The sequence below is a fragment of the Sminthopsis crassicaudata genome, chromosome 2 (assembly GCF_048593235.1).
Source record: "Sminthopsis crassicaudata isolate SCR6 chromosome 2, ASM4859323v1, whole genome shotgun sequence".
Lineage (NCBI taxonomy): Eukaryota > Metazoa > Chordata > Mammalia > Dasyuromorphia > Dasyuridae > Sminthopsis > Sminthopsis crassicaudata.
In genome coordinates this window covers 449408639-449433796 of record NC_133618.1, presented here as the reverse complement: position 1 = coordinate 449433796, position 25158 = coordinate 449408639, and the positions used below count along the sequence as shown (strand labels likewise).

The window sequence follows — 25158 nt, the reverse complement described above, 5'->3', positions numbered from 1 at the left end:
TGTCCTTAGTTACACAGCTTGTAAATACAGGAACCAGTATTAGAAAGGAAATCTTCAAAATTCCAATTTTACAAACCAAATCATATCTTCAAATCCTCCTAAAAGTTAACAGCTTCACCCATAGGATACCAAATGTGAGGATGGATATTCATCAACCAAGACACCAGAAAGCCAGGAAGACAAGGGATAGGCACAATCAAAATAGGTTATAATCATAACCCTCCCATTTGTCTATCTTTCTTTCTTCAATGTATTGTCAGATATAGTTCTAGTCCTCTAGTTCTAGACTATGGATATCTTTATTTCTGTTAACAAAAGCCCAGGAGCTTTCTACAGGTGCCAGAATGCAGCAAAGATAAACCACAAATCCTAGCCCAATGCAATCTTTCTTAATATAGAGAAAAGTCTGTTACTCCATCAGTTTGCATTGCATATCTTACCCAACAAACCTAAGATTTACTCAAAAGAATAATAAACTAGGGGCTAGTTTATTAGTTTATTAATTATTAGGTCCTCCTGAAGTCAGGAGGACCTGAGTTCAAATATGGTCTCAGACACTTAATACTTCCTAGTTGTGTGACCCTGAGCAAGTAACTTAACCCCAATTGCCTCAGCCAAAAAAAAAATAAAATAAAATAAAATAAAATAAAATAAACTAGCTTTAGATATAAGAGTAGCAGCAAGAGTTTTACCTAGTTGCTAGACCCAAGATTACAGTAGCAAACTGTAATTTGAAGTTATTAGCAATGCTTGTTCATTCCAAAAGACAGAACTGTTTCCAAGGTCAAGTGAAAAAAAGTCAAGATCCAACTCATTCAATGTAAATCTTTTTATGAAGACTAAAGTAACATTACTCATTACTGTATTTTTGTAGAAAAAACTTGCAGGTGTACCTCATTTTATACCATAAATTTATGCCTAAATAGTTGAGGATAAACTGAAATTCTGCAATGGAATACCTCACAAGTTCTAAAGTAGTCACCTAAGGGAATTCCTTGCAGAATCCTTTTATAGAATAAGTAATGTTTTGTAAGACAACTCACTAAGTCTAAATTGCAAAGGAGGTGGTTGGTGATTTTCACTGTAGGAGTCTTCTGAGTAGGAAATTCTTATTATCAATTAAATCATAAATCTGACTTTCCTTCCAAATGTCTGCTTTTGCAATAGAGCAAATAATTAGCCTATGGTAAAATAAAGTACACTGGAGCAAAAAGCAAGACACTTGTAATTCTGGTTATATGGCAAATAACTTCATTTCTTCAGGCTTCATGTTTCCCTGATCTATAAAATGTGTTGGGGTACAGAAGAGAGTAGTGGAGGCAATTGGATTAACTCTCCAAGATCTTTTCCAAAATTACAAAACTGTTCCTCATCCTGCCCCAGCAACTTTATTTTCACAGACAGCTTTTCTTAAAATGGGAGCATATTCATAATAAATTAATAAATTTTAATAAATTAATACATTTTAAAGGGGCAAAAGATATACATTCCTAATAAATTTAAACTTTACTTACCTACTTTACTACATAATCTCAGCCTAATGGTGTCAATACCTAGTGTCTAACAGTGGAAGCAATGTCATACTATTAATGTCTTTTTTTAAATTAAAAATATTTTCTAAACATATGCACAGATAATTTTTAACATTCATCCTTGCAAAACCTTATATTCCAAATCTTTTTCCTTCCCTTTTCCCTAGATGTCATATATCCAATGTTAAAAATGTGCAATTCCTCTCACCTTATGGTGCGCGTGCACGCACACACACACACACACACACACACACACACACACACACACACACACACACACACACAGATCAAAGGAAGGAAAAATGAGAAACAAAACAAAATGCAAACAAACAATAATAAAAAAGAGATGAAAATACTATGTTGTGGTCCACACTCAGTTCCCACAGTCTTCTTGGCGCAGAAGGCTCTCTCCATCACAAGTCTATTGGAACCGAATTGAATCACCTCATTGTTGAAAAAAGCCATGTCTATCAGAATTGATCATTATATAATTTTGTTGTTGCTGTATACAACGCTATCTTGGTTCTGCTCATTTCACTTAGCATCAATTCATGTAAATCTTTCCAGGACTCTCTGAAATCATGCTGTTGATTGTTTCTTATAGACCAATAATATTCCATAGCATTCTATATCATAACTTATCCAACTGATGGGCATCCACTCAGTTTTCAGTTTCTCACCACTACAAAAAGACTTGCCACAAACACCATTAATTTCTTTAAACCACAAGATGGCAATAGTACCCATTTCTGACTAACTCATTGGAATATCATAATAATTTACATTTATAAAGTACTTTAAAGTTCAGAGAATTCTTTCATCACAACTTCAAGAAACCAGTAGTACAAATGTTATTCCCATTTTATAGAGGAGAAACTAAGGCCGAGAGAGGTGAAATGACCTACCCAATGGCACCAAGCTAATAAAATCCCAGAGCTGGGATTCAAACTTAGATTTCTTGGTTGTAGGTTCAGTGCTCATTCAACTAAACAGATTACAATCTAGAGAAACTGACCTTCTAGATGTTACCCAAATGTGCTTTTCATTAACTATATGCACACCTAGAGTGCTTTGACTCTTCAATACTGCCTCATGAAATAAATTCCTTACTTTCTTTAAGTCTCAGGCTCAAGTGTCACTTCTACATGAAATCTATATTATATGGACATGTCTCCTTCAGCAGAATGTAAGCTTCTTCCCATCTTTATATCTTTGGCACTTAGCAAAGGGACTGACATACTGTAAGTACTTAATAAATAAATGTTTTCCTAACCGATGTATCATTCTTGCTCAGAAAAAGGTTAAATTTAATCAGAATTTTAAGAGTTGGGAGAGAGCACAAAGGTCAGCCAGTTCAACTTATAACTGACCAAGAAGTCTTTATACAATTATACTCTAAAATTCCAGCTAATATTTGAAAAGTAAAGTACAGTGAAAAATTAACAGTTTTAAAACCAAAGGGTTTGGATTTAAGTATATTTTTGTCACACAGTACACATTAAGTCTGTTAAGGCAGCATCTATAAAAATGAAGGAGTCAGAACAAATGGTTCCTTAGGTTTTTTCCAGCTTGCTTTAAAATCTATGATGCCAGAAATGAGGAAGAGCCCACTCTTTTAAGAGGCAGTCCATTCTTCCTTTGGGCATTACTGAAGGTGGGGAAGATTTCTCCTATGTTAAGTTGAAATTCCCTTTTCTATACCTTTCTCCAAGTTTTGCTTGGCAAAACAAAGTCTATATTCTGTCTTGTACAAGGACAGATTCAAACATTCGCTTTCTTGTACCCATGAGTTGTCTTTTCTTAAAGCTAAATATCCTTTAATTGATATCTTCCTGACAACCCTGTGAATCAGGGAATGTAGTTATTAATATTCCCATTTTACAGAGGAGGTAACTGAGGCTCAGAGGGGTAAAATGACTTAGTGGTCATGTTTAATCAACTGACAAATGCCAAAGCAAGGATTAAAATTCAGGACACTGAAATGGTGCGGTATCTAAAGGAACTAGGATAATAAAAGATTAGAAATAACATGCAAGGATAACCTGACAATTAGGATGGATAAGAATAGGGCAATGTCATGAATACACTAATAGTTGTCTTCAAGTATTTGAAGGATTGTCAAGTGGAATAGAAATTCATTTGTTCTGCTTGGCAGGAGGGCAGAACTAGGAGAACTAAAAACAAAGTTTTAAGAGGTCAAGACTTAGAGCAATATTAAAGGAAAAACTTCCTAACAAATGGAAAAATTAAAAAATGAAACGAATTGTCTCAGAATGTGGTAGATTCTTCATTACTGAAAGAGTACAAGTAAAGGTTCCATGACCACTTATTGGGGAGAGTACAATAGAGACTCCTGTGCAGACTAGATTTCTTCAACTATGAAATTGTGCCATTTTCTAAAAGGTTACGTATTCAAGGTCACATAGCTATGTCACAGATGGGATTTGACCTTGTGTCAACTTTGACACAAGGTATAAAAATTTTATCTATATAATGTCATCTCCTAGATCTCTCAAATGTAAGGCTGTTTGGTGGAGAAGGAAGAAAGAAACTAACTTAAAATTATACATTTTCTTTCACTCCACCCAAAACTTTGAAGTCCAACTACCACCCACATTCTTGATTCAAGAAAACTAGTGCCAAGAAAGAAAAGTGATTTTACTCTGTCTCCATGTTTAATGAATCTTGTTTTCCATCACCCCAGATAAAAACCAGGTTGTCAACATTTTAAAGCATATGTCAAGTTGACATCCTTAAGGAAAGAATGAGTCAAGAGAAAATTTGTCAGAATTCTGATAAACGGGATCCAACTGAAATATAATTTACAAACAGCATTCATAAATTTTAAAAAGGAACTGCAACCACTGACTTGTCATCTTCAATATTAAAATAGAAAAGGTATTACATTTTTCTTGCCTAGGACAATCAATACCTAAAACCAATAAATATCAAGTCCCTATCATTTTTGAAAAGGAAACAGGATCCAAAACAGGATCAAAGCCCTTTCTATACTTCTCCCCTCCAAAATGTTCTCATTTGAACAAAGAACAGCACTATCTGTATTGTGATTTTTGGTCCAGTTTCAAACACAAAGAAACAATACTGCTCTTTCAAGATTAATATGGACAGATAAAGGGTTAAAGCTAAAAAGGAGATTATGAAGTCCAATCTCTTATGCTTTTATATATTATATATTTATATATTAAAGAAACAAGAACTGGAAAGTTTAAGTGATCTGCTCAGTCACACAAGTAGGTAAGCAGAAAATCTGGAAAGCAAAGCCAGTTCCCTTTGATAACAAATGTATTATTCATTTCACTCTACCCTACACTATCACTTAAAGCCCCAAATTTCCTCTGCATCAATTTTTTCAAAAATTTACACTTACATCCTTCTCCAAAGCCTAATCATGGCATAGAGGTAACCCTGAATTCTTAAAGAAATCAAAGTAGGGCAAACTCTGGGAACTCATGTTAAGGAGAAAAAGGCTTCAAACTATTAAGCTAAGTAACTTATACTGCAACAACCATGTAAGAAACATGGTAACCTTCAATTCCATAGGATAAATGGTAATGTCTTTAAAATTCAGAGAATGTTATAGTTTACAAAAAGACTTCTGAAACCATACAGAACAATTACTTCATTTTATAGATAAGAGTTGAGGTCTAAAGAGGAAGAATGACTTACCCTAAGGCAAACAACTTAGAGGCAGGTCCTAGTACTATTCCCAGTATCCTGAAAATGTAAAATACTAACTAGATATTAGAAAGGAGGATTTCAATAGAAAATGAGAGACTTTCAAATGGAAAATGACAGAAATGCACATATACTTTAATACACACACATATAAAAGGGTTAAATAAAACTTTTTAAAGCAGCTTAATAGCTTAATCTGCAAGACATGATAGCAGCATATTCCTATAATCCTTAAAATCTCTGCTACCTGAGAGATTAAGGCTAACCACTTGAACCTAAAAATTCCAAGCTGCAATAGGGCTAAGCGAACATTTAGCTGTACTAAATCTGGCACCAAAATGGCAACTCTTCCTCCCAAAGGGGGTACCTAACGAGGAATGATCTGACCCAAATTAGAAAAACAGAGCTGGTTAAGATTCTGTGCAAGTATTGAGATTGGCCCATGAGGGACTTCAACCTGGGCTAGAAAGAAAATCCTGCTCTAAAAAAAAAAAAAAAAAAATTAGTAGATATTATTATATTAGGATTCTGAAGTACTGCTAAAGAATCAAAATAATGATGAGATCATTCTGTGTTAGAGATGGAGTGAAAGCAGGGAGGAGTGTTGTGCTAGTAAATTAAATGTTTAACCACCAGCTTTCCAAAAAAAAAAAAAAAAATCCCCTCACACCTCTAAGTTTAATCTAAATTATGTTTAACAACCAGCTTTTCAAAAAAGAAAAAATCCACTAACACACCTTTAAATTTAATCTGAATTATTAACACTTTATTAAGTCTAAACAATAATGAAACAATAAACCAAAACCAAGTTCTGATTTGTAGTATTTGCTGATTTTCAAAGTAAATGTTATGCTTTGAAAATTTAACATTAGTTTGAAATTCATTTGAAAAATTAGTATTAACATCTGAACCATCAGAGTTGATTCTAACACACACTGACAAGCAAAGTTACTAATATACTCCCATTTTCAGGAAATATTTTTCTACAATAAAAGGATGTCTATCTATAAATAAAAGTTGCTTTTGACCAACTTTCTGGAGAATCCATTATCTACTTTCTTCCCATTTCTATTAAGCCAGGTCTTTATAACCTAACTAATAATAAGCAAAGACCATTCAAAGGGCATGTTCTTGTCTAATAATAATCATTTACAAATAAATGAATCAGTTTTCAGAGGTGTCATCTTTAATTAGACACCATAAAATCCTCCTCCAGTGTCCTCAATTGATGAAAGCATTTTTTTCTGGGAAGGGAGAATGAATACAAATAAATGTAACAATATATTAATTGTTATAGAGATAGAAATATAGTATGTAGTGCTTGCCCTCAAGTAACTTACAACCTAGACATGAAAAGTCATGTGGAAAGAGCAATAATAATGAGTAATAATACGAGATACCATAAGGCAATATAAGCAAAAAATATGTAATATAGCAAATAACTACCACAAGGAAGGATTCAGAAGATGAAAGGAAGCAATGTAAGGTAATAGACTAGATTTGTCAGGTAAAGTTTGATGGAGATAATAGTATTTCAAATGGGCCTTGAAAGATAAGCACTGAAGAAAGGAACAAGATAACAGATATGAAAGGAAATGGTATTCTATACAGGGAAAAAAAAAATGGCCTACAGAATGGTCCTGGGAAAGAAACTGAGTTGACTTTAAGTTTTAAAAAACAAATATCAATTTATTCCAGAATTTTTAGAGTTTTCATTCTATAAAACATGGAGGAAGGAAATGAGAAAGGGAACAAGAACTTATTAAGCACCTACTATATGCCAGGCACTGTGCTAAGCACTTTACATTTATCATCAAGTTTGATTAAAAAAAAAAAAAATTCTGTGAGACATGCTATTAATACACCCATTTTAGAGTTGAAGAAACTTGAGGCAGACAAAAGTCAAGTGACTTGTCCAGGGTCATGAGCCTAGAAGGTTCTGGACCAAATCTGAATTCAAGTCTTCCTGAGTCCAGGTCCTATGCACTACATACACTATCATTCCACTACCTCTAGATTATATATATTAACATTTTATGGATCTAAGTTTTATCTCTCCAGCTGAACTATGTTATTAAGGATAAGGACTTCTTGATACCAGATTTTATTATAATCTACTACTTGGGAACCTAGTTGAAATTAAACATAACTGCTTCATTTCCAAATTTTTTCCTACCAACAAAGCATTGTACAAACAGGGATAAGAAAACTAAAGAATGGTTTAATACATTGGTTAGTTTGGCTAACCTACTTATTTTTTGCCCTTTATTTTTTATTACAAAAAAAATATATAATGGGGGGGGGTGTCATATATTTAGAAATGACAGTGATAAGGAAAAATACTTCTTACAATGGATAGAGGAACTCAGAAAAAAACAAACGGGGTTAACAACTCAGGGGAAAAAACTGAAGCAAAAAGCATGGCTCAAAACTATGCAGACACCTGGATCTTGGCCAGAAATGGGAGTACAGACAGCAGAGATTAGTGAAAATATATGTGCGGAGAATCTTGAAAATCTAATCAAAAGGGCTTTAAAATGAAAAGGAAAGTGGAGTAATAAAAATGACTATATCGAGCTAGATACAATGAAAGCAGTTAAAATATAACAAGAATAGCAACAAAGATGCCCAGAAATTCAAAGGAAATAAATTCCAAAAAGAAATCAGAAATAAAACCCAGTTTTACATGGCAATATATAAATGCATAAAGTATTGTTAGAACCATAACCCCCCCCCAAAAAAATGCATTTGAGAACTTTAAATTGACCTAATAATCCCAAACCCTTTTGTACACCTAAAAAACACTTGTCTCCTCTCTTGCATAACCTTAGCAGCAGAAATCTCATGCAAGACAGAAGTCTTGTTTCTCTGCATGTCTTTGATGTATTCCCTTAACAAACAGTTGCAAATATGTCAGATAAGGAAACAAGCTAATTTATTTGCTGGTTTCTGTCAAACCCTATAAAAAGTCCTATGTCCTTTTCTTCCGGATTATGAGATTTGGATACCGTGGCCTAATAAATTCTGATTTAAAAACTAATATTTCTCAACTCTATATCTTGGCACAATAGTATAGTTAACAAGAGAAGTGGAAAACTGGATTTCACAAATATCACTACTAAGATTTGGTAAAAAAAAAAAAAGGATCCATGGCAGCAATATGGTTCCAGAAAGGTAAACATTATACAAAAAGGGAAGAGATAGCAATAAACAGAAAATGTAGGAAGCAGAGGAGAGAAGCCTGGTAAAGAACATTTAGATAAAAATAAAGAGAGGAAAAAACAGAATATCAGAGAATACAGCAGACTTCCTGGGCAGAAAGGTGGAATGGAGGTATGATCCAACACTGATGGGGAAATTCAATTATCTAGATATCTGTTTGAAACTCCTTCTCTGCCAAAACCAAAAGCTTACCTGAATAATTTCATTCTTTAAAAGCTAGAAAAACTATCAAGGGGAACTGATCTTTTGGAGCTAGTTCTCAATGGCAAACAGAAGCTGACTGCAAGGATATAAATGATGGGAATCTCTGGTAGAAAGCAGACATTCCATTTTAGAATTTGTTAGAGAAAAGAAAAGGAAACATACAGAGAATATGACAGGTACAGTAGATTTAAGAGAATTGATTTCAAAGTTTTTAAACAAAAGAATATGTAGGACCTCATAAAGTTATACAAAGGAAAAGTCAGCCCAGGAGAAATGGGAAGCTCGCAAGAATAAAATTTCTATAAGAAAGAAAAGAATAAGTTGTCCAATAAAAACAATGTTTCCCAAGCAACTCAATGTACAACTTTGATTTTAAAGAGATGTACAGAAGATAGGAGAAAAAGGAGATAACCAGCATAAATACAAAAGAACTGCATAGTCTTGAAAGAGTAAAGTCAAGAATGAGAAGCTGGTAAAGAAAACTAAGAACAACAAAGTTCTTTGTTTATTGGGGTGTTTGGTTTGTTCTTTTGTTTGTTTTTAAAGCTCTATTGAGAAAAAGAGGAGAATCAAAGAAGAAACAGGACTACAGTGGCAGTGGGAGAAGGGGGGTGAATACAGGAAATAGTGCTGCTCAACTCAGTCTACTCTGTTCAGGAGAATGAACTCTGGCTATAATAAAATAAAATAAAATAAAATGGCTAAAAGGAAGTAGAAATCCAAAATAAGCAGGAAGATCCTAAAAGAGTATGTATCTAGCTATTCCTGATAAATTCAAATCACCAGACCTACACAAACTAAATTTCCAAATACTGAATGAACTGGTAAATGCAAAGATCAGGCTACTACTGTCAATGATCTTTGAAAAACAATAGAAAACAAGAGAAGGGAAAGGCTAATGTTACTTTTCTTTTTTTTGTTAAGTCCCAATTTTTTTTCCTTCCCTGGCCTTTCCCCAAGAGAACAAGCAATTTGATATAGATTATATATGTGTAATTATTCTAAACACATTTCCTTATTAATCATGTTGTAAAAGAAAAATCAAAACAAAAGGGAAAAACCACAAATAAAAAACAAAACTAAAAAAGATGAAAATAGTGTTTCCTTTTTTTAAGCTTTTTATTTTCAAAATATATTCATAGTTTAAAATTCACCTTTGCAAAACTTTGTGCTTCAAATTTTTTTCCCTTTCTCCCCACCCTCTCCCTTAAACAAGTAATCTAATATGTTAAATGTGTAATTCTTTAATACATATTTCTACAAATGATAACTGTACAAGAAAAATCAGATCAAAAAAGGAAAAAAATGAGAAAAAACAAAATGCAAGCAAACAACAAAAAATGGTGAAAATACCATGTTATGATCCCCATTCAGTTTCCATGGTACTATCTAGATGCAGATAGCTCTCTTCATCAAAAATCTATTGAAATTGGCCTGAATCATTTCATTGTTGAAAAGAGCCACATCAGAAATAATCGTCATATAATCTTGTTGCTGTGTATACAATGTATGCTTGGTTCTACTCACTTCACTTAGCATCAGTTCATGTAAGTCTTCCCAGGCCTTTCTGAAATCATCCTGCTGATCGTTTCTTATAGAACAATATTTCATAACATTCATATACCAAACTTATTCAGCCATTCTTCAACTGATGGGCAGCCACTCAGTTTCTAGTTCCTTTCCACTATGAAAAGGGGCTGCTACAAACATTTTTGCACATGTGGGTCCCTTTTCCTTTTTATGATCTCTTTGGGATACAGGCACAATAAAGACACCGCTGGATCAAAGGATATGCACAGTTTGATAACCCTTTGGGCATAGTTTCATGTTGCTGTCCAGAATGGTTGAATCAGTTCACAACTCCAACAACAATGGATGGGTGTCCCAGTTTTCCCACATCCCCTCCAACATTTATCATTATCTTTTCCTGTCATCTTAGCCAATCTGAGAAATAGATAGTGGTACCTCAGCGTTGTTTTAATTTGTACTTTTCTGATCAATGGTGATTTAGAGCATTGAAAATAGTATATTTCAATAAACATTTAATCTCCATAGTCCTTTCTCTGGATGTAGATGGCATTTTCCATACCAAATTTATTGGAACTGTCTTGGATCATTGCTTGGCAGATCATCACACAATCTTGCTGTTATTGTGTACAATGTTATCCTGGTTCTGCTCACTTCACTCAGCATCAGTTCACATAAGTCTTTTCACGCTTTTCATCTTGCTCATCATTTCTTATAGAATAGAATTCCATTACATTCATATGTTACAACTTATTCAGCCATTCCCCAATTAATGAGCATCCACTCAATTTCCAATTCTTGCCCCCACAAAAAGCTGCACAAATATCTTTGTACATACAGGTCCTTTTCCTTCTGTCAATAAGTTTTCAAAATATTTTTTTAAAGCAAAGATTACAAGTTATAAGGTAGTAAGCCTGACTTCAATTACTAGCAAAATCCTAAAATATACTAAAGAAATGGTTAGCGAGTGAATATCTGAAAAAGAAAGCAGTGATCACAAAAAACCAACACAGATTTATCAAGAGCCATTCATGGCAGACTAAATTTCATTTCCTTTTTTGACAACATTTCTCTTCCTCACTTCAAAATTCTTTGCATCGGGTTTTGAATCTATTAATTTAACACAACCAACATCCAAAGATACCAAAAGTTTTTTATTTGTCAAATCTTATTAGCATTTCCCTTCACCTCTATGAAGCCTCAGAGGAAAATGTTTTCTCTTCAAATCAGCAAGCACACTCAGGACCTACTGTTCCTAATATTGCTCTCTTGAATTTTAGTGCTGAACTACTAATTATCATTTGGACATCTCAAATTAGATGTCCTATGGGCACCTCAAACTCAATATTCCCAAAACAGAACTCACTTTCTTCCCCCCAAATTCTCCTCTCCTTTTCAATTCAACTATCACTATTGAGAATACTACTATCCTTCCAGTCACCCAGATATTAATCTTATACTCCTTCCACATAACCAATCTGCTGTCCAAGATTTTCCCCAAAGTGCAGATCTGACCATTTCATCCCCTCCCCACTCAATAAATTCCAGTACTTTTCTATTACCTGCAGGATCTTCTCTAGAGCATTTAAATTTCTTCATATCCTAATTCCTTCTTGCCTTTCTAATCTTATATATTTTACTCCCTTCTATAATCTAGCTATAACAGCCCATTTGCTATTCTTCACACATGATATTTCATGAGTGTATATGCACTAGATCGCTACTACATAGTAAGATTGTTCTCTTCACCTCCTCTGACTTCCTTCAAAATTCAATTCAAATCCTATTTGCTGAAGGACAGCTTTCCTGGTTTTGTCCCTTCCAAAATGGGTATGTGGGTGTGTGTATGCTTCTCCATTAGAAGGCAAGATCTTTGAAAGCAGGGACTATATTTTTGCTTTTCATTTTATCTCTAGCACTTAATAAGGAGACAGCACCTAGCTTTTTTTTTTTTTTTTTTTTTTTTTTTTTTAGTATTGCAACAAGAAATATTTATTAATTGATTACTCTGTTCAAAATATCTTTTTAATCACTGTGGGGCCTACAAAGTTTAGATTAGATATGTCTTTAACATTATGGTTTTTTTTGTTTTTGTTTTTTGTTTTATTCATTTTTCCAAATTATCCCCTCCCTCCCTCCACTCCCTCCCCCCCGATGGCAGGCAATCCCATACACTTTACATGTGTTACAATATAACCTAGATACAATATATGTGTGTAAATACCATTTTCTTGTTGCACATTAATTATTAGCTTCCGAAGGTATAAGTAACCTGGGTAGATAGACAGTAGTGCTAACAATTTACATTCACTTCCCAGTGTTCCTTCTCTGGGTGTAGTTATTTCTGTCCATCATTGATCAACTGGAAGTGAGTTGGATCTTCTTTATGTTGAAGATTTCCACTTCTATCAGAATACATCCTCATACAGTATTGTTGTTGAAGTGTATAGTGATCTTCTGGTTCTGCTCATTTCACTCAGCAACAGTTGATTTAAGTCTCTCCAAGCCTCTCTGTATTCCTCCTGCTGGTCATTTCTTACAGAGCAATAATATTCCATAACCTTCATATACCACAATTTACCCAACCATTCTCCAATCAGCACCTAGCTTTGAACACTTAATGTTTGATGACTAACCAGACAGACTGGTAAGCAAACATTATATGGTTTACCTAGATTTTAGTTAAGCATTTAACAAAATTTCTCATGCTATTCTCATAAACAAGATGGAAAAGTATAGGCTCGAGAATAATACGTGTTTTTGGAATTTTGATTAGGTTACATTATTAGAATATACACATTTACAAGATAATTATATGTAAAATATGGTAATTTGATTTCTATCCAATTGAAATTTTTAAAGTTTTTTAATCTGTTCATTAATATAACATAAAGCAAAATTTCTTTTAAATGACTGAATATAACACCTAAAGATAAGTCTACATTGATGATTGACGAAAACACCATTGTTTGTATTTTGATAGTGTAGACTGAACTATAGTCTTTCTTTAAATCTTCATATGTTGGTAAATGTTAAGAGCTTTATACACACTCAATTGCATATTCACAATTTCACACAATGATCCAGGGCCTTTTCTAAAATCAGTAATGTTTTAAATATAATGAAGTTGCCTTTAAAATATTTTTCAAAAGCTGAACCAAAATATTTGAAAACCAGTCTCTGAAAATATCTTTAGTCATTTGTGCATTAGTATTTAAATGCGCTAAAGAACTGGAAGTGATATATGGTTGTAACCTTTTAGAGCACAAAGATTTTGAAATTGATGAACGTTTGTTTTAATTTAAAGCCCTTTTTCTACATTATCTACCAATAAAAATATCAAGTGATCCCTGAACACTTTAAATTCAAGTTGAGCCTTTTCTTTCTTAGATTTGTAAGTTCTTGAAATCACCATTCCCAGAATAAATCTGTTTTATCCACATTAAAAATTTGCTCACTAGAATATCACCCCCTTTCTTCAATTATTTTCTTCAAAACACCAGGATATTTTATCTGTTCTATTTTCATCTGCACTGGCCATCTCCCAGGTAATTTTAACATATGAAGCTGAACTCTATTTTTAGAGTAATCAAATCAAAGCTTGCAGTAAAACTTTGTTGATTACTTCATTTTTCTTTCCTTCTACTGCCTTAAACTTGAAGCTTTTGCCTGAATGGTTGCTCTGCTAAGAGGAATGAGTTTTTTATTGTGATCTTCAATCCACAAAACAAAAAGATATAATATTTCTATTCCATATAATGGCAAATCACAAAAGCTGATGAAACTTTATTTTTTTTATTTTACCTAAATGTTTAAAAAAAATTCTTTCCATTGTGAATACATCCAGCCATTCTGTAGAGCAATTTGGAACTATGCTCAAAAAGTTATCAAACTGTGTATACCCTTTGATCCAGCAGTGTTACTACTGGGTTATATCCCAAAGAGATATTAAAGAAGGGAAAGGAACCAGTATGTGCAAGAATGTTTATGGCAGCCCTCTTTGTAGTGGCCAGAAATTGGAAACTGAATGGATGCCCATCAATTGAAGATTGGCTGAATAAATTGTGGTATATGAATATTATGGAATATTATTGTTCTGTAAGAAATGACCAGCAGGATGATTTCAGAGAGGCCTGAAGAGACTTGCTGAATGAAATGAGAAGAACCAGGAGATCATTATATACTTCAACAACAATACTGTATGATGATCAATTCTAATGGATGTGGCCCTCTTCAACAATGAGATCCAATAGAGCAGTAATGAACTGAACCAGCTACACCCAGAGAAAGAACTCTGGGAGATGACTATGAACCACTACATAGAATTCCCAATCCCTCTATTTTTGTCCACCTGCATTTTTGATTTCCTTCACAGACTAATTGTACACTATTTCAAAGCCCGATTCTTTTTTTGTACAGCAAAATAACTGTTTGGACATGTATACATATATTGTATTTAACTTATACTTTAACATATTTAACATGTATTGGTCAACCTGTCATCTGGGGGAAGGAAGGGGAAAAGCTGGAACAAAAGGTTTTGCAATTGTCAATGCTGAAAAATTACCCATTCATATATCTTGTAAATAAAAAAACTATAATTAAAAAACCCCAAAGAATAAGGATTAAAAAAAAAAAAATTCATCCCACAGATTTAGACATTCTAGTATCTCATCTTATGTTAAAGCTACTATAATCACAATCAAGCTATTCAATTACAGCACATTTTTGTTCTAATATATTAACAAACTTCCTTCTGTCCTTTTCATTCTTTCCAAAATTTCCAAAATGATTTGACAGAATTGTTAGTAATATAATATGTATCAAATTCATACAGGAGAATAATCAAGCCCAGAATAACTATGTAGCAGTATGTTAAAATCCTTACTTGGCTCTCATGCAGCATATTAAATGAATTTTGACTGACATTAAACATGATCTGGTATTTTATAATTCATATTCAAACCTCATTATTATTTAAGTCTGCATTAACTGAAACTTAGCTGTGGTTCAGTGTACACTTGGAAGAAGTTTCTAATGAAGTACCCCCAAAGGACTTTGGCCTTGTGTTAATTTAACATTTTTATTAACAACATGTTAAAAGTATAGTTGATCTGTTTGTCAAATATGCAGGTATTTCAAAGCTATGAGGGATAGCTGACATACTGGACAATAATGAAGATCCAAAAAGATCTTAACAGATTATAACATTAAGCTATTATATATAAAATATAGAGATAAATGTAAACTCTTACACGTGGTTCAAAAAGTCAATTCTACAAATATAACATGAGGAACCATGGCTACCCAACAATCTAAAATGGACCTAGTTTGGGGGAGGTGCGTAGGAGGAGAGGGTCAAGAACTTATATACTCAATACAAGTCAAGTGATATGGTAACCAAAAATAGTATTATTTACGGCTATATTAAAAAGTGGCATAGAATTCAAGACTAGGAAAACAAAGAGTCTAATCATATTCTGCTACGGTGAATCCTTTTCACTTTACATACTACTTTTTAGTGATCTCATTATAAACATACCCAAACCAAATCTCCTAAAATGAACTCCCATCCCACATTACCAATACTCTTAAGACATTCCACCCATCCTCCAAACTTCCTTTTTCTGTTAAAGATAACACCATTCTTCACTGTATAAAAAAGCTAGTTAACAAACTAAAAATAGGTAACCTTGAAAGCTTTCTCAAGTCTTCCCTCTCCTCTATCCTCCATATCTGATCAGTTATCAAATCTTGTCAATTCTACTTCCACAATTTTTATCATTTCCATTCTCTCCTCTTGAACAGCTAGCACTCCAGTTCAAACTTGTTGCTACATGCTCCTAAAAGTTCTTCCTTTCTACATATCTACAGCAATAAAACCTCCTAAAGTACAGATCTAGCTATGTTTCACTCCATTCAGGAATCATCAATGGCTGCTTATTATGTCTAAGATAAAGGACAAACTCTTCAGCTTGGTAGCAAATAACCTTTACAATCTAGCTCCAAATTACCCTTCCAGAAATTTCACATTCTTCTTTTGTATTTTACATTCCACCCTCCTGGCAGTTTCCTTCACTTGGCATTCTATCTCCTATTTGGTTCCTTTGCAAAGCTTATCACTTTATATTCCTGACATATACTTCCTGCTCACTTCAAACTTTTAGAATCCATAGCTTCTTTGAAGGCTCAGCTCAAGTGTCAACTCTTACAGAAGCTTTTCCTGATCAACTAGGGGGTAGTTGTTAGTACTCTCTATCTTATATTACCTTGTACTTTTTCTGACCTCCAACTTTTAGTTAAAGAGAGTTGCTTCAGCTCCATACTAATTATGTGACTATTGGCAAGTCACTCAAAATTTAACTTATACTTACACACCCTTATATGGTTGTTGGAAGTCATGCTTTGCAGATCTTAAAGGGCTATATAAATTAGTTACTGTTATAATTACCAATTATTATTTCTCCAATAAATCTTTTAATGACTATTCATAGAAATTTCCATTGTATTTTTCCCACCTTCCATTTTTAATACAGGTAAAGACCAGCAAGAAAATATAATTCTACCTTTAGGTGGAGGGCTGTTGGAGTCTTCCATAGATAACTTCAGCTGTTGAATAAACTCACCACCATAAACACTTCTTTCTTGCCAGATGTTCAGCAATCTTTCTAAAGGCTTTTTACAACCTTCATCTGCCTCTCTATCCAGAAAAGGTAGAAAGAAAATATTGAAATGTTACTTTTCATTTATTAAACCCATTTTAAAAACCTTAAAAATAAATAAGATTTTTATTATAAAGATTTTATTATAAAACCCTAGCAACCAAATCCAGGAAAGATGAACATTTACTATAAGGAATGGACAAAAAAAAAGTTATCCAAAATAAAGGGATATGTCTTCTTCCTTTTTTCCTCTTTTGGAAATAAGCAAAAGCCTTTAGCGCTTTAGAGCAATTAGATTTCTATCTCCAAAAAAGGCAAGAACTCTGAACTATAAGAGATAACACAATTTCAGATGCTAAATACTTTGACTATTTTATAACAACACATCACCAATTAAAATCATTTGTATTTTCAAGCACTGTAATAGAAATTCAGCTTAAAAAATTTAAGAATTTTAAAAGGAAACAATAAGCACATTTAAAAATTAGGAAATTCATCAAAGCTCATCATTCCATAAAATTTACAATTTACAAATGCAAAACACACACACACACCCTAAATCCATGTCCATTCTTCTCAATTCTTTTTTAAAAAATCTCAAATATTTAAATAAGCAAAAATGTATTGTTAAAAATTTCCAAACTTTTTCTGAAATATTTAAATCTAGGCCCAAGAAGCTAGGGAGATTGCAATCACATGGCAAAAAAATGAGTTTTTTTGGTAATTCCATAGCAAAAAAAAAAAAGGAATTGAGACTTCTTTCCTTAAGCCTCTGAAAGAGAGTACTTTCTAATAAAATGATATGCCAAAATGTTAGGTATAAGGGTCTTTGTTGCAGACTTTCAAAATAATTAGGCTGGAAAGATTATAGGATCAGACATCTAGAGCTGGGAAAGATCTAAGAAATCAAGTTCAACCTCTTTATTTTACAGATGAGGAAACATCAGAATGAAAAATGTTATCCTGTCTTTTCCCTCATGTGAATTTTGCTGCTGCCTAAGAGATAGTCTAAATGATATTTCAAATAAATTCAATGAATTTTGAAGGAACAGCTTTCATCTATAGATATAATAGATACAATTATAAGCTAAGAATATATCAATTCATTTTTGATTAATGTTATGGTGCTTATGCCTAATTAATGTGTTAAGCTGTGTTCATAGCTACAAAAATCAAAATTGCCACCATAACAATAGACCAGAAAATAAAATTTCTTAACACGTAACACATTAATATCTACCTCCTCCCCCATTAATTCATTCGTTTCACAAGCATTTATTAAGTATATGCTATGTGCTAGGGACTATGCTAGGTCCAGAGATGCAAAGACAGAAATTAAAGCAGTTTTGTCTTCAAGTTCATTACGTTCTATTGGAAGAAAAAAAAAATGAACATATGTAAATAATATAGAGAATGATTCTGGGGAATGGAAATAGAGAAAAGTTCTGCTTCAGATCTGTGAAATTTCAGATGCACTCCATGCTATTGGTAATATAGGACCAGAACTCAAAGAGATGAGGACTAGCTAAGTAGATATGAAAGTCATTTACATAAAGATAACTAAACTGAATCCCTAAAAAAGAGAAAAGGGTCTAAGACAGAACATTGACAAGTACCTACTTATAAATGTTCAGGATTTGGCTAATGATCCCAAAAAGTAGAAAAACAACCAGAAGAAAATATTATCATGAATCCAGTAACCAGAAAGGGATTAAGGAGAGGAGTGTCAACAGTACTGAATTCTTCAGTGATCAAATAGGATAGTCTAGAACTAGATAGGATTTAATGGGTGTTAGAAACTCCTGAAATGGAAACACCAACAGATGGATTTTGTCTCATGGGCCACCAAAAGATTAAATGACAGAGTGCTTATATGTCAGATTTTTTGTTATTTACTCATTTCAGTTGTGTCTGACTTTTCAGTTTTTTTTTTTTTTTTTTCTGGACAAAGATACAGGATCAATTATCAAATCTTGTCAATTCTCCTTTCACAACACTTAATGTTCCCATTCTCTCCCCTTGAACAGCTAGCACTCTGTAGATTGAGGCAAAGAATAAGTGACTTGCCCAGGATTACATAGTGTCTGACACTGGATTTGAACTCTAGTCTTCTTGTTTCCAAGTCTCCCATTAGGTTTATCTCCTGCCACCTAATTGCCTTTATATCCGAAACAGGACTTAAATGATCTCAAGATCAATCCTCTTTGCAGTGTGCCATGATGTTTTAATTATTAGTTTACTAATAAACACTAATTGAGGCAGTTAAGTGGCATAGTGGATAGAGGTGGAAAGTGGATAGAAGTGGAAAGAGTTCAAATCTGGCCTAAGACACTTACTAGTTCTGTAATCCTAAATAAGTCAATTTAACTTTTGTCTGCCTTTACACAGCTGCAAAATGGTAACAATAGCAGCATCTACCTCATAAGGTTGTTTTAAAGATCAAATATAGTATTTGTAAAGCACTTAGCATAGTTCCTGAAACACAAGAGATACCAAATGTCTGTTCTCTTTTTCTTCCTCCTCCTCATCCTAAATAATCTTCCTTCACTATCTTTCCCTCTTATACTCACAGGTTCCTGGGCTTCCTCTGAAAGCCATTATACCCTCAATCACTCTCTACATCACCAGGTGCTCCCTTTTCTTTTTCCCTGTAAGGAAGGACTCCCTATATTTCCTGTGACATATTTACCTTTACTACATTATAGGCGGAAAATTAAGTATATTCCTTGAGTACTCAGTAAATCTCTCTTCTTTCTAGATTCACAACAGTCTACAGTTATCCTTTCCACATTGCAGGAAGGAGTGGGAAGGTGTGATACCCCACAACCTGAAAAACTGGCCTAAAATTTTTTTGATCCTTATTTCATACCAGAGAGGAAGTCTGAATTATTATGGTTATTACAAGGAAAAAATATGTTGATATTATATAACATACATATTTTATGCATTTGAGTTTCTAAACTGTGTCATCAGCTAGCCTTTGGATGTCATATGTCATATGTCATATGCAGCTTCCACAAAACTTCCAAAAAATTCCCATTCAATTTCTTATGCTGATCCAAAACAGCAAATCACAATGGAGAAAGTCACCATGTAGAAAGAATAACTATATATTACTTTATCCTATTCATTCATGTGTACTGGCCTTCATTCTCTTCCTTCTAAAATCCAATTCATATTTTCCCCTCCAAATTTATCCCTGCAATCATAGAGGATTTCAATACAGACAACATTTCTTAACAGACAATATTTCTTAACACTTAACACATTATTATCTACATCCTCCCCCATTAATTCATTCATTTCACAAGCATTTACTAAGTATATACAATGTGCTAGGGACTATGGTACGTCCAGAGATGCAAAGATAGAAATTAAAGTATTTTTGTCTTTAAGACAAAAGAGACAAAGAGAGAGAGAGACAGAGACAGAGAGAGAGAGAGAGTATGAGTGTGAGTGTGAGACTGTGTATGTGTGTGTGTTGAAATCCGAGTTAGCTCCCTGTTGACCTCAGGATCAGCAAAAGTCCTTTGTCTTTAGGCAGAGAAGTAAAGGAGACAGACAAACCTCCATAAGGCTGGCCACCAACCTCCCTCCTCCTTGTAGTCCTCCAAAGTGACCCTGGCTTGTCTTACTCCACCTCTTAATCCCTCTTACAATTATTTGTATACACCAAAAGATGGAGCCAGCACAGAATAGTGAGAAGGGCCATTTTCCAGGCATATGCTAAGAGAGTATTGTCCAATAGGTAATTAGCCTTAAGCGTGGTTGTCTGATTCCAGTGCACCTGTTCAAAGTTTCAGCCCTTTACAAGAGAAAAAGAATAGAGACTGATATCTCCTCAACCCGATTTTCCTTTTCTTCACTATCAACTCCCATGCCCTACATCTTTGGTAAATCTCAGTCACCCATTTAGGATGCTCATTCCATAAATTCCATCATCAAACATACTCATATGATGGTGAATTCTGAAAATCCTCTCTCCAGTAACAATCCCTTATCTTCCCTTCTCTAAGATAAACTCCTCCTAACATAGTCTTCATTCTCATTACAACCTTCTGTCTCTCAATCCATACCTCACCCCTGCACCCTCTACACCTCTCCCTCAATATCTGCACGCTACTGTCAATGAATTTAACCACATATTTTTCTTACAGCTGAATTTTACTAACTTGTTTTGCATTACTCATGCCTTGCCAAAGAGCAACTCTTTTGAGTTATTCACATCATTCCTTGCTTCACTCTGATTCAAGTGTTGTTGAATGCAACTAAAAGTATCAGGTTGCCTGTATTCACTACAAAATATATTATCTAATTTTGACTTAGTCCCTATTGTTGTTCAGTTGTTTTAAGTCTTCTGACTCTTCATGACCTTATTTGGGGTGTCTTGGGTAAAAATACTAAAGCAGTTTGCCATTTCCTTCTCCAGCTAACCTTACAGATAAGGAAACTGAGGCAAACAGGATTAAGGGATTTGCCTGAGGTCACACTGCTTATAAGTGTCTCAGACCAAATTTGAACTCACCAAGTCTCCTAATTCTAGACCCAGCACTCTAACTACTGTGGCACCTAGCTGTCCTTGGTCTTAAAAACTCTTACATGTTATTTCTTGAGGTTTTCCTTGATGATCACACACCCCCAAAGTAAATGTCCCAAACTCTTTAATTTTCTCAAGTGCTCAATGCCTCCTTCATCTTGATTTCCTCCTCTTAGCATGATGCTTACTGAGAAAACAGAGGCAATCTGCAATAAATCCATACCTCAAAAATCCCTGAATCTTTGGTTCTCCTTTCTAAGGAAGCAGTGGTTCTTCACTTTGGCAAAATCAATCTCTCCACTTGAGCCTCTGAATCCATATTTTCCATCTTCTTTGGGTCTTTACCACTTCAATCAGTCTATTTCTAATTCTCTAATTCTTATTTTCCCAACCTTGGTGTCATTCATAACTCTTCCTTCTCATTCACCATACATATACTCCACATAGCTTCCCAAGTTAACTTTTCTAAAGTGAAGACTTACTATATCACTTTCCTACTCAAAGAATTCTAACTCTTCCTTCTCATTCACCATACATATACTCCACATAGCTTCCCAAGTTAACTTTTCTAAAGTGAAGACTTACTATATCACTTTCCTACTCAAAGAATTCTAATTTTTTTTGTGTATGAATATGTTTATCACCCTATGCTTGAATATAAACTCAAATATTTGGCTCTTCCTAACATAGTCTCACTTTACACTTCTATTCTTAGTATGCATTACTCTCTTAATCCTCCTTCACTAACTACATGGTTAACAGAGGCCATCGCACACAGGAGGCACTAAATGAGAGGTAAGGAACCTTTTTTTGTGCCAAGGGCCTTTTGGATATTTATATCATTTGCAGGCCACACTAAATTATCAACTTAAGAAAATTCAAGCAGTAAAATGTTTTTGTATCTAGCTTTCCATGCTCATCATCACCTGCCTTAGCAGGTGATTTCACAGGCTAGACAGTCCCCACTCTGTATTAAATAAATGCTTGTGCCCCTCCTTCCCCCTTCTCTTCAACACAGATCTCTTTTGCCATTCTTTCCATCTTATATTCACAGCCATTATATCTCCAGCCATCTTCTCCACTACTAGGTGCTCCAGCAATATTAGCTTTTTTTAATGCTCTTCATACACAATACTTGCTATCATACCTGTGCCTAGAATGTACTTGTTCCTCTACTTCTGCTCTTTAGAATTATTTCTTTGAAAATTTAAGAACCACTTTCAAAAAGGCCTTTCTTTTTTTTTAAATAGTATTTTATTTTTTCAAAGACATGCAATTGATCATTTTCAACATTCACCTTTGCAAAACCTTGTGTTCCATATTTTGCTTCCTCCTTCCCCCTATCCTTTTTCTTTCAAGTCAACAAACAATCCAATAGAAATTAAACATGTACAACTCGTCTATACATATTTCTATACTTGTCATACTACACAAGAAAAATCAGATCAAAAGTAGAAAAAATGAGAAAGAAAAATAAACAAACAACAACAAAGGTGAAAATACTATACTTTGACCCATAGTCAGTCCTCCATAGTTCTGGATGTGGATGGCACTTTCCATCACCAATCTATTGGAATTATCTTAAATCACCTCATTGATGAAAAGTCAGGTACATCATAGTAGATCATCATATAATCTTGTTACTGTGTATAATGCTCTCTTGGTTCTGCTCATTTCACTTAGCATCAGTTCATTTAAGTCTTTCCAGACTTTTCTGAGATCAGTTTGCCCATAATTTTCAAAGAGGCCTTTCTTGATTCCCATTCATAGCTGCTTGATGTTTTCTGAGTCTCCCAAATTACACTGCAAGTGACTATTTTTTAAGTATCAATAGCTGTACATGTTTGTGTCTCCCAGAAGAATAAAAGTTCTGTGATAGCAGGGATGGTTTTGCTTTTATTTTGTACCTAAATAACATCAGGCACTCAGTGCTTGTATTTTATCTGAAGTCTCTTCTTAACTAGCATCTTTTCTCTGCTCTTTACAAGAGTGAATATCTAAATAACTCTTTTAGCCTTAAAAACAACAAAAAACCCTTCACATAACACTATCATCCCCTCAAATTATCATTCAACACATCTTCTTTCACAACAAAACTTTTTAGAACCTATACATTTTGCCTCTAATTTTTCCACTCTTCGATTCCTTGCAGCTGGCTTCTGATCCCATCATTAGACAGGGATTGCTCTCTCTAGGGCAGGGGTTTTCAAACAGCCCGAGGGCCAGATGTGGCCAGCTGAGGACGTTTATGCAGCCTGCCCGGTTATGGCAAATGGGCTGAGGAGCGGAGACAGAGTGTGAGGTTTTGTTTTTACTATAGTCCGGCCCTCCAACAGTCTGAGGGACAGTGAACTGGCCCCCTATTTAAAAAGTTTGAGGACCACTGCTCTAGGGTTACCAGTGATTACTTAATTGCTAAAGACTCTTCTCAGTCTTCATCCTCATCAGCCTCTGTAGCTACTCTTCTAAACCTGCCTCCTAGATATTCTTCTCCCTTCACCCCTAAGACAATGCTTTTTCCTGATATTCCTCTTTGTGTCTGATCATATTCCTTCTCATGTACAAAATTCTTCAGGGACTCCCTGATGCATCTTAAATTAAATACAAATTCCCTTGTAGGGCATTTAAAGTTCTAGATAATTGGCTCTACCCTATATTTTCAAATTTATTTCATATTACTCTATTCTACATACTAATCAAAATAGTCTCATTTCCTGCTACTTTTTAAAATCCTCATCCTTCTTGACCTTTCTGCTGATTTTGACCCTGCTGATTACCTCTCCTGAATATTCTTTCAAATGTTTTCAATTCATATATCTTCTCTAGAGTTTCTCTCTCCTACCTTTTTTTTTTTATTATTACCCAATTATCCTGAAAGTGGATGTTCCCAAGATTCCCTTCTGAGCCTTTATCTATACTTTTAGATATAGGTAACCATGTCAGCTTCAAAGGTTTATCACTTCTATGAAGATGACTCACAGTTCTATATATAGACCTCCTATACTTTCACTGAGCTTCAATCCTGTCAATGAAATCCTAGAGCCATCTCAAACTCTAGAGACCCAAAACTGAACTCATTTTTGCACCAATCTTTTCCTTCTTCCACATTTCTCTATTTCTACCAAAAGTAGCACAACCATCACCATTCATCTAGTCTTTTGCCTTCCTTTGTATCCTTAGCACTTAATACAGCACTTAACATAAAGGAAGTATTTAATGCTTATTGACTGATCCTATACATCTATTAAGTTGCCAAATCTTGCTATTTCTACCTTCAAAACTATTCTCACATCTAAACCCTTCTCTACAATCACTCCATTACCACTTTGGTTCAAGTTCTTATCAACACTGATATTATTGCAACAGTCTCCTAATTGTTCTCCTGGCCACACTTTTCCCATTCGAATCCATCCTTATAGAGCTGCCAAAGAGATTTTTCTTAGACTCAGATCTAATCATGTTACTTCCCTTATCAATAAACCTCAATGCCTCCCTCTTGTCTACAGAATACAAATATAAATAATGTTTAGCTTTTAAATCTCTTTTTAACCTAGCCTCAACCTATCTTTTCAACCTTACTCCCCTTCCACTCTCTAGGATCCAACCAAACTGACCTCCTCTCTGTTTTTCATATCTAACATTCCATCTCAGATTTTTATGTCTTTGTACTAGCCACCTTCCATGCCTGGAATATACTTTTCACTTGTGCCTCATAAGAATCTCTCTTCCTTCAAGATTCAGCCCAAGCATTACCTTCTACATAAACTGATAACTTCCT

General features: G+C 34.2%; 1 protein-coding gene across 7 annotated transcripts in view; it reads right to left on the bottom strand.

Moving 5' to 3' along the window:
• Positions 1–25158, bottom strand: part of RPRD1B (regulation of nuclear pre-mRNA domain containing 1B) — a 78068-nt gene that overhangs the window by 44667 nt on the left and 8243 nt on the right. For all 7 annotated transcript variants that reach the window (XM_074292708.1, XM_074292709.1, XM_074292710.1 and 4 more), the window contains exon 3: positions 16748–16881. In XM_074292708.1, the coding sequence (XP_074148809.1) occupies positions 16748–16881 (134 nt within the window). The remainder of the gene's footprint in view (positions 1–16747; positions 16882–25158) is intronic.